The 13,490-nt window shown below is 46.6% G+C and overlaps 1 protein-coding gene and 1 pseudogene across 1 annotated transcript; one reads left to right on the top strand and one right to left on the bottom strand.

Moving 5' to 3' along the window:
- Nucleotides 1-4,783: 4,783 nt before the first annotated feature.
- On the bottom strand, nt 4,784-7,653 carry LOC123082835 (mitochondrial adenine nucleotide transporter ADNT1-like; annotated as a pseudogene).
- Nucleotides 7,654-8,832: 1,179 nt separating this feature from the next.
- Nucleotides 8,833-9,420, top strand: LOC123082824 (thiol protease SEN102). Its single transcript, XM_044505065.1, has one exon. It carries the CDS (start codon nt 8,833-8,835, stop codon nt 9,418-9,420), a length of 588 nt encoding a protein of 195 aa, XP_044361000.1.
- The last annotated feature ends 4,070 nt before the right edge of the window (nt 9,421-13,490 follow it).

Genomic DNA, 13,490 nt, shown 5'->3' with positions numbered 1-13,490 from the left:
GTCGTCGATCTTGTTCTTGCTTCAGGCCGAGTTTCTTGATGTTGATCTTGATTGGGGACCTTTTTCTTGCCCAGGGTCAGGGTGGGTTCGTTTTCCTTGCCGTCGGCCGAGTCTCCTATCGCAGCCGGGAGGGGACGCGCTCTCGCCTTTCAAGCCTAGCCCAGAGTTTTCCCTGCCGCCCGTCTTTCAAAGCTCCTCCTCCTAGCCGTAGCCGTAGCGCAAGGCAGGGCGGCCAATGCATATACAAAACTTGAAACCACGCCCTATTACAGGAAAATCCAGCTCTATTACAGAAATACTCCCTCCGTCCCAAAATATATATTTTGGGACGGAGGGAGTACATTACAAGTACAAATCACCTAGATCGAATATATAAATTTTATCGAGGTCTCCTGACCATTACGGCACTACCGCTGCCAGGACGCGTTTTTGACAAGTCGTTGTCGCCGCTCCCTACCGGAGCCGGCTTGACACTGTTCACGACAGCCGAGAAGTCTTCGCGTACATGCCCGAAAGAAGTAGAGCCACATTCGTCGTCGTTGAGCCCTTGAATACATTTGAAGCAACTAACACCACGAAAAACCCTAACCTCACCGCTCAAGGAGACGACAGGAAGCTCCGTCGGCTACGTCCAGATGGACAAACTCGAGGAGGATCGGGGTCCAAAAGATAAACTCAAAGAAGAAGAAGCATCACCATATGCCCTAATGCCACACCTGCGAAAGACTAAAAAGCTCTAACCTAAACTACTAGCAAGAGCAAAGGCAACGGGATTCCTCTCCCCGCCACCGGCCGTCAGAGCAGCATGTAGAGAAGGGGGGGGGGGCGAATACACTGACTCGTCGGTGAATTCTGGACGGGAGAGTTTGCCCTAGCCGCCAAAAGGAGGGGCGAAATGGAGATCACGTAGGACCTAGCCCAATCAAAACAAATACTCAAAACTACTCATACCAAACCATAGCTTCATACCGACAAAGCTTTCCTACACGCCACCGCCTCAGTCCTCCTCTTCTTCCCAGTCATGTGGCCTCATCGGCAGCAAGAGGAGTGAGGACCCATTCGGCTCATTTTCTTTTTCTTTGGTTTTTGTTGTTGGAAATATGCCCTAGAGGCAATGATAAATTAGTTATTATTATTATATTTCCTTGTTCATGATAATCGTTTATTATCCATGCTATAATTGTATTGAAAGGAAACTCAGATACATGTGTGGATACATAGACAACACCATGTCCCTAGTAAGCTTCTAGTTGACTAGCTCGTTGATCAATAGATGGTTACGGTTTCCTGACCATGGACATTGGATGTCGTTGATAACGGGATCACATCATTAGGAGAATGATGTGATGGACAAGACCCAATCCTAAGCCTAGCACAAAGATCGTAGTTCGTATGCTAAAGCTTTTCTAATGTCAAGTATCATTTCCTTAGACCATGAGATTGTGCAACTCCCGGATACCGTAGGAATGCTTTGGGTGTACCAAACGTCACAACGTAACTGGGTGGCTATAAAGGTGCACTACAGGTATCTCCGAAAGTGTCTGTTGGGTTGGCACGAATCGAGACTGGGATTTGTCACTCCGTGTAAACGGAGAGGTATCTCTGGGCCCACTCGGTAGGACATCATCATAATGTGCACAATGTGACCAAGGGGTTGATCACGGGATGATGTGTTACGGAACGAGTAAAGAGACTTGCCGGTAACGAGATTGAACAAGGTATCGGTATTCCGACGATGGAATCTCGGGCAAGTACAATACCATTAGACAAAGGGAATTGTATACGGAATTGATTGAGTCCTTGACATCGTGGTTCATCCGATGAGATCATCGTGGAACATGTGGGAGCCAACATGGGTATCCAGATCCCGCTGTTGGTTATTGACCGGAGAACGTCTCGGTCATGTCTGCATGGTTCCCGAACCCGTAGGGTCTACACACTTAAGGTTCGATGATGCTAGGGTTATAAAGGAAGTTTGTATGTGGTTACCGAATGTTGTTCAGAGTCCCAGATGAGATCCCGGACGTCACGAGGAGTTCCAGAATGGTCCGGAGGTAAAGATTTATATATGGGAAGTCCTGTTTTGGTCACCGGAAAAGTTTCGGGTTTTATCGGTAACGTACCGGGACCACCGGGAGGGTCCCGGGGGTCCACCAAGTGGGGCCACCATCCCCGGAGGGCTGCATGGGCCAAGTGTGGGAGGGGACTAGCCCCAGGTGGGCTGGTGCGCCCCCCACAAGGGCCCAAGGCGCCTAGGGTTTGGGGAGGGGGGCGCACCCACCTAACTTAGGGGGCAAGTTTCCCCCCTCTCTCCCCTTGGCCGCACCCTAGATGGGTTTTGGGGGCAGCCGCACCCCTTGGGGTGGGAACCCTAGGGGAGGCGCAGCTCCCTCCCTCTCCCCTATATATAGTTGAGGTATTTGGGGCTGCATACACATGAGTTTTGATCTCTCCCTGGCGCAGCCCTACCTCTCTCCCTCCTCCTCTCCCGCGGTGCTTGGCGAAGCCCTGCAGGATTGCCACGCTCCTCCATCACCACCACGCCGTTGTGCTGCTGCTGGATGGAGTCTTCCTCAACCTCTCCCTCTCTCCTTACTGGATCAAGGCATGGGAGACGTCATCGGGCTGTACGTGTGTTGAACGCGGAGGTGCCATCCGTTCGGCACTAGGATCTCCGGTGATTTGGATCACGACGAGTACGACTCCTTCAACCCTGTTCTCTTGAACGCTTCCGCTTAGCGATCTACAAGGGTATGTATATGCACTCTCCTTCCCCTCGTTGTTGGTTTCTCCATAGATAGATCTTGGTGACACGTAGGAAAATTTTGAATTTCTGCTACGTTCCCCAACAGTGGCATCATGAGCTAGGTCTATTGCGTAGATTCTTTGCACGAGTAGAACACAAAGTAGTTGTGGGTGTTGATGTTGTTCAATATGCTTACCGTTACTAGTCCAATCTTGTTTCGGCGGTATTGTGGGATGAAGCGGCCCGGACCGACCTTACACGTACACTTACGTGAGACAGGTTCCACCGACTGACATGCACTTGGTGCATAAGGTGGCTAGCGGGTGCCAGTCTCTCCCACTTTAGTCGGAACAGATTCGATGAAAAGGGTCCTTATGAAGGGTAAATAGCAATTGGCATATCACGTTGTGGTTTTTGCGTACGTAAGAAACGTTCTTGCTAGAAACCCATAGCAGCCACGTAAAACATGCAAACAACAATTAGAGGACGTCTAACTTGTTTTTGCAGGGTATGCTATGTGATGTGATATGGCCAAGAAGAATGTGATGAATGATATGTGATGTATGAGATTGATCATGTTCTTGTAATAGGAATCACGACTTGCATGTCGATGAGTATGACAACCGGCAGGAGCCATAGGAGTTGTCTTTATTTATTGTATGACCTACGTGTCATTGAACAACGCCATATAATTACTTTACTTTATTGCTAACCGGTAGCCATAGTAGTAGAAGTAATGAGTTGGCGAGACAACTTCATGGAGGCACGATGATGGAGATCATGGTGTCATGCCGGTGACGACGATGATCATGGAGCCCCGAAGATGGAGATCAAAAGGAGCAAAATGATATTGGACATATCATGTCACTATTTGATTGCATGTGATGTTTATCATGTTTATACATCTTATTTGCTTAGAACGACGGTAGTAAATAAGATGATCCCTCATTAAAATTTTAAGAAAGTGTCTTCCCTAACTGTGCACCGTTGCGAAAGTTCGTCGTTTCGAAGCACCACGTGATGATCGGGTGTGATAGATTCTTGTAGCCAAAGCGAAACGAACCAATACGTACGGTGCGTTTGCGACCAAAATCCTCACGTTTCTTGGGCCGGCTGCCACCTGCCAGCAGTCGCAGAGGACGCATCGCCGGTTCTACGGCCGGTCTCCGCCATCGCCGACGCCGGCCGGCAGAAGCCCAACCCTTGCCCACGTACGCCCTTCTCTCCCTTCGATCCAAAGCCACCAATTTCTTGACTTCTTGGCGCACTTCTTGATCCAAAGCCACAAATTTCTTTACTTCTTGGCGCAGTTCTTGATCCAAAGCCAACAAATTTCTTTACTTGTTGAGGCACTTCTTGATCCAAAAACCCTCATTACTCTTTTGCCTGTGTGGTTTCGTTGCGTTGTAGCAGCAGTCGCAGAGGGCGAGGGGTGTGGCCGCCGACGCCGACGCCACCACCTCCGGCCACCGCTTCCACTTCTTCCCACGGTACATTAAACGTTAACCCTCTTTCTTACACTGCTACTACTACATCGTAACCAAGAAATAAAGAAAGCCTTAATGAACTAGCTAGCTAGTCTACAAAAAAAAGCCTCCACTTTTGTTTCCTTTTTTGAAACCGGGCACAATTTATTGAACTGCTAAACACAATTTACTACTTACATCAAGATGTAGTAAACATTGACCAATAAATGTTCTACACGAGTAAACCAAAATTGTTGCCAGCCACCTTAGCTCTTTGTGTATTTTCGGATTTTGATCTGAATTTTTTAGGGGTTGTAGATACATATGGGATGAAACATTCACGAATTTTTTTGACACGTCTAAAATTGAAAATTTTGAATTGGTATCATGGGAGCATTTGAGTGATGGTATCATCTGATATTCTCCCCTCTGGCTATAGCAAGCGCATGGAATAAAATCATGATGAACGTGCAAATCAAAATTAGTAATGATAACCCTCTTCTTGGTTACGTGGTTTCTACCGGGAGAATCAATCGACCCACCAACAAGATATGTAAACCCAGAAGCAAAATTTACATAAATTCAGTACATAATATCAGAAACTGGGCAAAAACAGTTGTTCGTCAAGTGACATTTCATCACTCATGCTCATGGAAACTACTACTAGTGATACAACACCCAGTGGCTGTAGACAAATGGGACTTACAAGTCACCAATTACAAACAGGCAGACTAGGAAATGCCAATGCATGTTCAGCCAACTTAATACTTTCCCAAGAGTGCAGTGCGGCAACAATTAGGGCCTTGACCAGTAGTAGGATAGATATATCGACAGGGGCTGCGACTGCGAGGGCCTTATGCTGAATGGAGCCTCGGTCGGTCCAATTGTCCTTGTACTCGCCCTGCATAACAAAAATAAGCAACTCAACACCTACAAAAATACAGTACAAGTTAATAAACACAGACAGGGCTAGTCTATCCTCGGCCTCGCTTCTACTACTAGAACATCCTCGTACGTGACGAATGCGGCTATGGAATGCACCAGCTGAAAGGGCCAAGAGCAACGCAGGGGTGAATTAGAGAAGAGCGATACTGAGATGCCCTGGAAGCTTTATAGACATCTGCATTGTTCATTAGAAACATTACCTTCACTGAGTTGGGCACAAGACCCTTGAACAGAGCACCAAATCCTTCGTGGCCAACAGTTTCCTGAATGCATCAGTCATACCATTGTACTGGAGTGCCTCTTTGCCTTCTCCAGTAACAACAGAAGCAGTGTGATTCCAGCCGACCATCTGCATTCTTCCTGAATGCCTCTTTGCGTTCTCCATTAACAACAGAAGCAGCGTGATTCCAGCCGACCATCTGCATTCTTCCTGAATGCCTCTTTGCCTCCTCCAGTGAACAACAGAAGCAGCGTGATTCCAGGTTCCAGCCAACCATCTGCATTCTTCTCCTGACAGCATCAAAGAGGGTACGCCAGTCTTCCCTATGGTTACAGCCACAGCTCCAAATCCAAGCCTTGTTACAATCTGAAACTCGTTGTACTTTGCAAGACCAAATGCATTTGTCCAGAGGAGCCAGTTCTTCAGAGAATCGTATACAGCAAAGTTAAGTCCAACATAAGGGACCTACAAAAAGAAGGAAACAGAGTATAAAGTGGTAAGAACCCATCAACAAGACACATCACACAAATAGTATAGCTGATTACTACTCCCTCCGTTCCGAATTACTTGTCTTGGATTTGTCTAGATACGGATGTATCTAGACTCATTTTAGTACTAGATGCATCCGTATCTAGACAAATCTAAGACAAGTAATTTGGAACGGAGGGAGTACTAGTCAAGAGGAACCTACAGCTCCAATCAATGACGGAAGCCTCCCTCTGTATAGAGCACTGAAAGCCTTCTTCACAGTACACTGTGTCCAATGCATGAAACATACCACGGGGAGACTTCTCTGTCTGCAGATGTGATATTATTCTCCATTAAAATAGCATATGGAATGAAATTTAAGCACGTAATAACCAACGATTGACGTTTACAGTATCATGATGACAGAAAGCAACGAAATCTAAACGGTACCTGAACAGTAATCCTACCCCTAACCATATCCATGGGATAAGCAGCAGACATGGCGATGATGCCAGCTGTGGCTCCAGCTCCAAGGCGCAAGAGTGGACTAGGCTGAGCATTCTCTGTTCAACATATTAACATGTGACCATTGAAACGAGAGACTTCCATTAACTTGTATCTATATGTATTGACAACAGTTCCTCAAACAAAAAATGTATGACAAGACAATAAAACATGAGTTCTTTAAGTAAATGTGGAGCAGAGCAAATCCAGTCTGATATTGAACAACGCAGGTCTTCAACTATATGTAACCGCTCACACAACGGTGTTCAGCCTGGGGCTTTTCATTCCCACTGACTTATGGATTATGAAAAGAAGGCATTTTCATGTTCAATTTGGTGAGCAACAACATTTATAATGTTTATGCCTCAGGCAACGACAGAAGTTGGATTTAAAGTAACATTTGACTAAGGTGTAAAATGCCATATAGGTCAAGAAATGAATGTTACGCATATGATCAAACAAATACAACTACGGCACCCAATTCATGCACGAATGATACTTCCATTTCCTACATCGCAATTCATATTTTTTTTCCGCAACAAAGACAATACAGTGGTTGGCTTCAGATTCAATCAAGTTCATGTAAGATTAGATTAAAAAAAAGAATAGGAACATAAACAGTTTCATAACTTCTGGTTGTTGATGGACAGGCCATTAATGCTATGAGGTGAAAATTCTGAGTTCACAAATTAAAAACGTTTTTTATTTATTTCCACAAAATGGCAAAGCAAGTAGAGCTTCCATGTAGACATGACTGAAAAATAGAAGCATGTGTGGTACAGCATGATGGCATGTTTTTCACTTATAAAGAAACAAAGATAAAGAAAAAAATACAGGTAGTACGGATAAAGGAAAAAACATACAATCCCCAGTCTGCTACCGGTAAGGCCCTGTTTGGATTAGCGTTTCTGCTCGTTTTCTGGCCGGTATAAGATACGGACCTCCTCCGGTTCGTTTTCATTTCAGGCTGATCTTAACTGTTGACCTGTAACTTACACCTGTAGAATAAATACACGCGTATAAAATTACCCCCATTCCAAGCGGTGCCTAAAGAAACAAAATACCCCTGTAAAAATGGTACAGATGAAAATAACACGTCAAATATAGCTTACATGAAAATGAAACATGTCAATATATGGGTAATAAAGAAATGCTCCTAACCAATTTCAGGTCAAAACTGTCTCATCATGCAACAGAGGTAAGTTCTGCAACGTGCAAACTACAAATAACTAGGTGGTGGGATGCAAGCAGTTACGTAAGGCAAGAGTAATTGCAATCAAGAACACACCTTGACGCTTGCTCATAGCTGAAGAGTTTCACAGCGGAATTTGGGACGATCCTTGCACAGTTTGTTCCATTGCCCTTAAACTGTCTACGAAGGCCTTCGGTTCTCCATATATACTTAAGCCCTTGAACTGTACCACTGTACTTGATACATGAGGATTTTGAACCTGCAAGGAAGGTAATATAAGAAAAGGACCAGCACAATAAATTAAACAAACCTTGCCATTTCAATTTTAGTAACAGAAGAATTGGGTCCAGTAACAAGCTTTTAGCATTATTATTTTCACGATCATGCAGTACTGGAAACAGGAGCAATGAATGCGCACTAAAAGAGGTTTGGTTTAAGCGGGCACTACAAATTAGACATGGTTCTATGATTGCAAGAAATGTTAATAACTACCTATAAGATAAGACTTGGCTTGAACTGATGATAGACAGGCTATATGCCTATATCAAACACACTGATATAGTGATATGGTGGATGTATATATTGCATTATTGCATCACATCCATGTTAGCTGATGTCAAATAATAGAAGAAACAGTTGAAATAACCAAGCATTATATATTGCCGTTAATTTAGTGATGGTGATGTCTTACTACATGGTAAACAGAATAACTTAGGCAAAGACAAATCCATCAATCCGTCATTCAATCAGCATGAATAATAACATGCCATAAGATAAATGAAGAATCAAAATATTCACCTGAAGCATGAACTGATAAAAGAGCCACAATGTTCAATTGAATTGAATTCTTGCTACATCGAACGAAAAACAACAAATTTGTAAAACTAGATTAAATCACCCAAAGAAATATGTATCGCGTAAAAAATATCCTACTTATAGTTATGCAGCACTGATGTTAAACTGAATTACCTTTCCTTCTGTAGGGATCACAGACTCGTCATTTTGATGGCTTCATTTGCCGCTATCGGAATTTCAGTTCGTTGTATGACCAGCCGTGTCACCAGCTCTTCACCCAGTGCTCTTGACGCCTCATCGCCTTGCATTGATAAGCTACAATTACGACCGTCGAGAGTTGACTGGGTTGAGGCTGGCGTCGTCTCCCGTACAGTGAGGACACAAGTCCATTGTGGTAAACATCTCGATCTTGATTATTTATTACTAGTTTGTCATTATTGTGCTAAGCGTCTCAATTGCTCATTTTTAACTCCTTGTGGCAGATTGTTGTTGGGCAATGGCAGTTGTAGCTGCTGTTGAGGCTCTGCATTATATGAAGACAAATGAGAAACTTATGCTGTCGGTACAAGAGTTGATTGATTGCGACACACAGAACTTCGGGTGCAGGGGTGGCTACAGCGAGACTGCTCTGGAGTATGTACAGAAGCACGGACTGTCGAGCGAATCAACGTACCCGTACATGGACCGAGAACGCATTCTAGGCTGCAAGAAGAACAAGGAAGTAGCGGCCAAGATATCAGGCTTTGTCAAAATCATGAGCCCGACAGAAGAATCTCTGGAGGAGGCAGTGGCACGTCAGCCGGTCATTGTCCGTCTACAGTGCCCCAAGAGCTTCAACGACTACAAGGGAGGCATCATTGATTGGCCACCAGCTCTACCTGGCGAAGAGCTGTTTTTGCATTACGTGCTGATTGTGAGTTATGACACGGACTCCAACGGTGTCAAGTTCTGGCGCTTCAAAAACTCAGCTGGAGAGAATTGGGGTGAGGGGGGGGTCGGGAGGCTCCGTAGGCACGTCGCTGACAAGCGAGGTGTGTTGGGCATCTTCATGTACCCGGCAATGTACCCAGTTCTTGATAGTTGACTCTACTCCAACTCCACCTCCTTCCTTCCTTGGCGCGTCCTGCCCTGCCTCTTGGAAGCTTGGAGCTCCTCAGAGGCTCGCCACCACGGACTGTTGCAACTGCCAAGCCCGAGAGTGTGGCTCTTCAGGCTTCTTTGTGATCAGTGTCAGGAGACTATGCAACACCTGTTAGTTGACTGTCCCTTGGCACAACAGATTTGGTTTGAGGTGCTTTCGTAGTTGAGGGCCGCTTTGTGCATGCTATCATGGCAGGGTCAAAGAGGAAGTGAGGTTGTGGGCAAATGGCCCTAGGGTGTTGCTGCCTGGGACTTGGTATGTCCCATGCATGTGTTGTTTAGTTATTCTTCCCATGATTGCCTTAGGTTGTACAGAAGTGAAAGCGTATACTAATAACTGTGAATTCAGGTTCACCGACAAAAGTGGTGCTAAACATACATGGCAAAAAAAATTATGGCCTACTCTGATGAATCGGAAGTTTTCACTGTAAGACTGCAGCTCATTCCTCCCACGTATAGCCACAGATTCAGAAGAAGAAAATAAGCATGATCCAAAAGCTTTGGCAACTCAGACAGTTAACATATTGAATTCTTTTTTTCTTTTTTTTTTACGGGCAACATACATATTGAATTCAGAGGGGGGCTGAGCTAGCAGGATCGAACTAAGACCTCACTCACTGGAATAAGTAGTAGTGACAGTTCATAAAACAGCTCACCAGCTGTTGTGTATGTACCCCCAAGTAAATCACCTTGTTGATTCAAGTTATTAACTCCTAAATCAGGGGAAATGCCAGCCAAGATAAACGCCACAGAAATGAATGGTTGATGTAGTAGCAACAAAACTGCGTCCTTTGGACCTACTCCAGTCCGGGACTATGTGATTTTGCGGGGGAAATGGCTGAGTGTGTCGTACCTCGCGTCCGCAGTGTGTGTTGTGAAGACTGAAACACTTGATCATTCATTCAGCAGCAGGGATCGATGGTGGAATCGGCCAGGATGGGATGAGGGATGGGGAGCAGTATGGTTTTGCGTCCGGGCCGGCTACCTGGTTGAGGATGGCGACCGACCTCCTCGCTGTACACCACATCGAACCGAACCCCAACGGAGAAGGCTTGATTCGAGCAGAAAACGGCCACCGGAATGGGGATCTGGGAGAGAGAGAGCAAGAAAGAGTCAAGTCTGATAGGAGACGGGGGAGAGAGTGAGGCTGCTCACCGGAATGGGGATCTGAGAGAGCAGCAGCAGCAGCAGTCCGAGCTCCGTTCTCGCCGCGGAAGAGGTCGACGGCGAGGCGGCTGGGCATGGGAGAGAGTGTGAGGCGGCTGGGGATAGGGATCCGACGGGCAGGAGCGCGACTCCAAACACGAACGTTCGTTCCATACCATTTTCGTCTCCAAGACTGCTCAATTTGTTTTTTGTCTTTTTTTTTCAACCTCTTCTTTTTTTGCGGGAGAAAGTTCCAATATATTCCCCATCTGTCATGAGATTACACATACTGCCAGAAATAAGAAAAAAAATCGCAACCAAAGCTTGTGAGCCATACCGACGACTACCAGCACAGCACTGGAGCAAGCCGAATGCGTGCCGTCTTCATCCCCCTTTCCTCGTCGACGTCCGGCGGACGTTGTTATAGTAGACACTCGACAAGTCGTCGTGCTAAGACACCACGGAACCGGCGGCGCACAAGAACAACATCCGTCGTTGATGAAGGCAAGCGTAGATCGAAAAGGATCAAAATTTGTACACACACAACCAAAGACTGGCAGATCCGCCACCAAAGAACAACACCAATCGAATCCCACGAGATCCGACAGATACACACCACCACACGCACAGGCATCCGATGATGCTAGATGCATTATTGGGTTGGGGATCGAACGTTGGAGACATTATTCCTACCGGGCCACATCATCGCTGCCACGCTGCCCCAACCAAGACCCTAAACCAAACAAGAAACAAGAGCTCTCGCCGGCGAGGGGTTGTGGTCCTACACACCTCCACGGCCCAACGGCCATGAGAGGTGAGGCGGACCAGCGGCGACGCCGATGGGAGGAGGAGAAGCCCTAGTCATCTCAGAGCAGTTTCGTGTGGAAGGGAGAAAGGGAGAGACCGCTTTTTGACCCTTTAAACTTCTCAAACTCTTTGAGGCAATCCAGAAACCACACCCTATTTATTATTGGAAATACGTGATCGAAAGACGAAAGAACGTGAGAAAGGGTTCCAAAATAAAAAGGCTATAAAGTACTCCCTGCACACCCTATTGAGTACTACACAACTGTTGGGGAACGTTGCAGAAAATTAAAAAATTTCTTACGGTTTCACCAAGATCCATCTATGAGTTCATCTAAGCAACGAGTCATGGGAGAGAGATTGCATCTACATATCACTTGTAGATCGCGTGCGGAAGCGTTCGAGAGAACGGTGATGATGGAGTCGTACTCGCCGTGATTCAAATCACCGATGACCAAGTGCCGAACGGACAGCACCTCCGCGTTCAACACACGTACCGAGCGGATGACGTCTCCTCCTTCTTGATCCAGCAAGGGGGAAGGAGAGGTTGATGATGATCCAGCAGCACAACGGCGTGGTGGTGGATGCAGCAGAACTCCGGCAAGGCTTCGCCAAGCTGCTGCGGGAGGAGGACGAGGTGTAGCAGGGGAGGAAGGCGCCAGGACACAAGGGTGCGGCTGCCCTCTCCCCTTACCTCCTTTATATAGGCCCCCAGGGGGGCGCCGGCCCTGGGAGATGCAATCTCCCAAGGGGACGGCGGCCAGGCGGGGGTGGAGTGCCCCCCAAGGCAAGTGGTGCCCCCCCCCCACCTAGGGTTTCCAACCCTAGGCGCAGGGGGGCCCAAGGGGGGCGCACCAGCCCACTAGGGGCTGGTTCCCCTCCCACTTCAGCCCACGGGGCCCTCCGGGATAGGTGGCCCCACCTGGTGGACCCCCGGGACCCTTCCGGTGGTCCCGGTACAATACCGGGTGACCCCGAAACTTTCCCGATGGTCGAAACAGCACTTCCTATATATAATTCTTTACCTCCGGACCATTTCGGAACTCCTCGTGATATCCGGGATCTCATCCGGGACTCCGAACAACATTTGGTTTGCTGCATACTCATATTCATACAACCCTAGCGTCACCGAACCTTAAGTGTGTAGACCCTATGGGTTTAGGAGACATGCAGACATGACCGAGACGGCTCTCCGGTCAATAACCAACAGCGGGATCTGGATACCCATGTTGGCTCCCACATACTCCTCGATGATCTCATCGGATGAACCACGATGTCGAGGATTCAAGCAACCCCGTATACTATTCCCTTTGTCAGACGGTATGTTACTTGCCCGAGATTCGATCGTCGGTATCCCAATACCTTGTTCAATCTCGCTGCCGGCAAGTCATTTTACTCGTATCGTAATGCATGATCCGGTGACCAGACACTTGGTCACTTTGAGCTAATTATGATGATGCACTACCGAGTGGGCCCAGTGACACCTCTTCGTAATACGGAGTGACAAATCCCAGTCTCGACCGTGTCAACCCAACAGACACTTTCGGAGATACCTGTAGTGCACCTTTATAGTCACCCAGTTACGTTGTGACGTTTGGTACACCCAAAGCACTCCTACGATATCCGGGAGTTACACGATCTCATGGTCTAAGGAAGAGATACTTTGACATTGGAAAAGCTCTAGCAAAACGAACTACATGATCTTGTGCTATGCTTAGGATTGGGTCTTGTCCATCACATCATTCTCCTAATGATGTGATCCCGTTGTCAACGACATCTAATGTCCATAGTCAGGAAACCATGACTATCTGTTGACCAACGAGCTAGTCAACTAGAGGCTTACTAGGGACGTATTTTGGTCTATGTATTCACACGTGTATTACGATTTCCGGATAATACAATTATAGCATGAATAAAAGACAATTATCATGAACAAGGAAATATAATAACAATCCTTTTACTATTGCCTCTAGGGCATATTTCCAACAGTCTCCCACTTGCACTAGAGTCAATAATCTAGTTACATTGTAATGAATCGAACACCTATAGAGTTCTGGTGTTGAT

The sequence above is a fragment of the Triticum aestivum genome, chromosome 1B (genome assembly GCF_018294505.1).
Source record: "Triticum aestivum cultivar Chinese Spring chromosome 1B, IWGSC CS RefSeq v2.1, whole genome shotgun sequence".
Lineage (NCBI taxonomy): Eukaryota > Viridiplantae > Streptophyta > Magnoliopsida > Poales > Poaceae > Triticum > Triticum aestivum.
This window is presented reverse-complemented; position numbering and strand designations above follow the sequence as displayed.

What these genes read in the sequence shown, in the direction of transcription:
- LOC123082824 (XM_044505065.1), top strand. Translation starts at nt 8,833, where the DNA reads ATGGCAGTTGTAGCTGCTGTTGAGGCTCTGCATTATATGAAGACAAAT.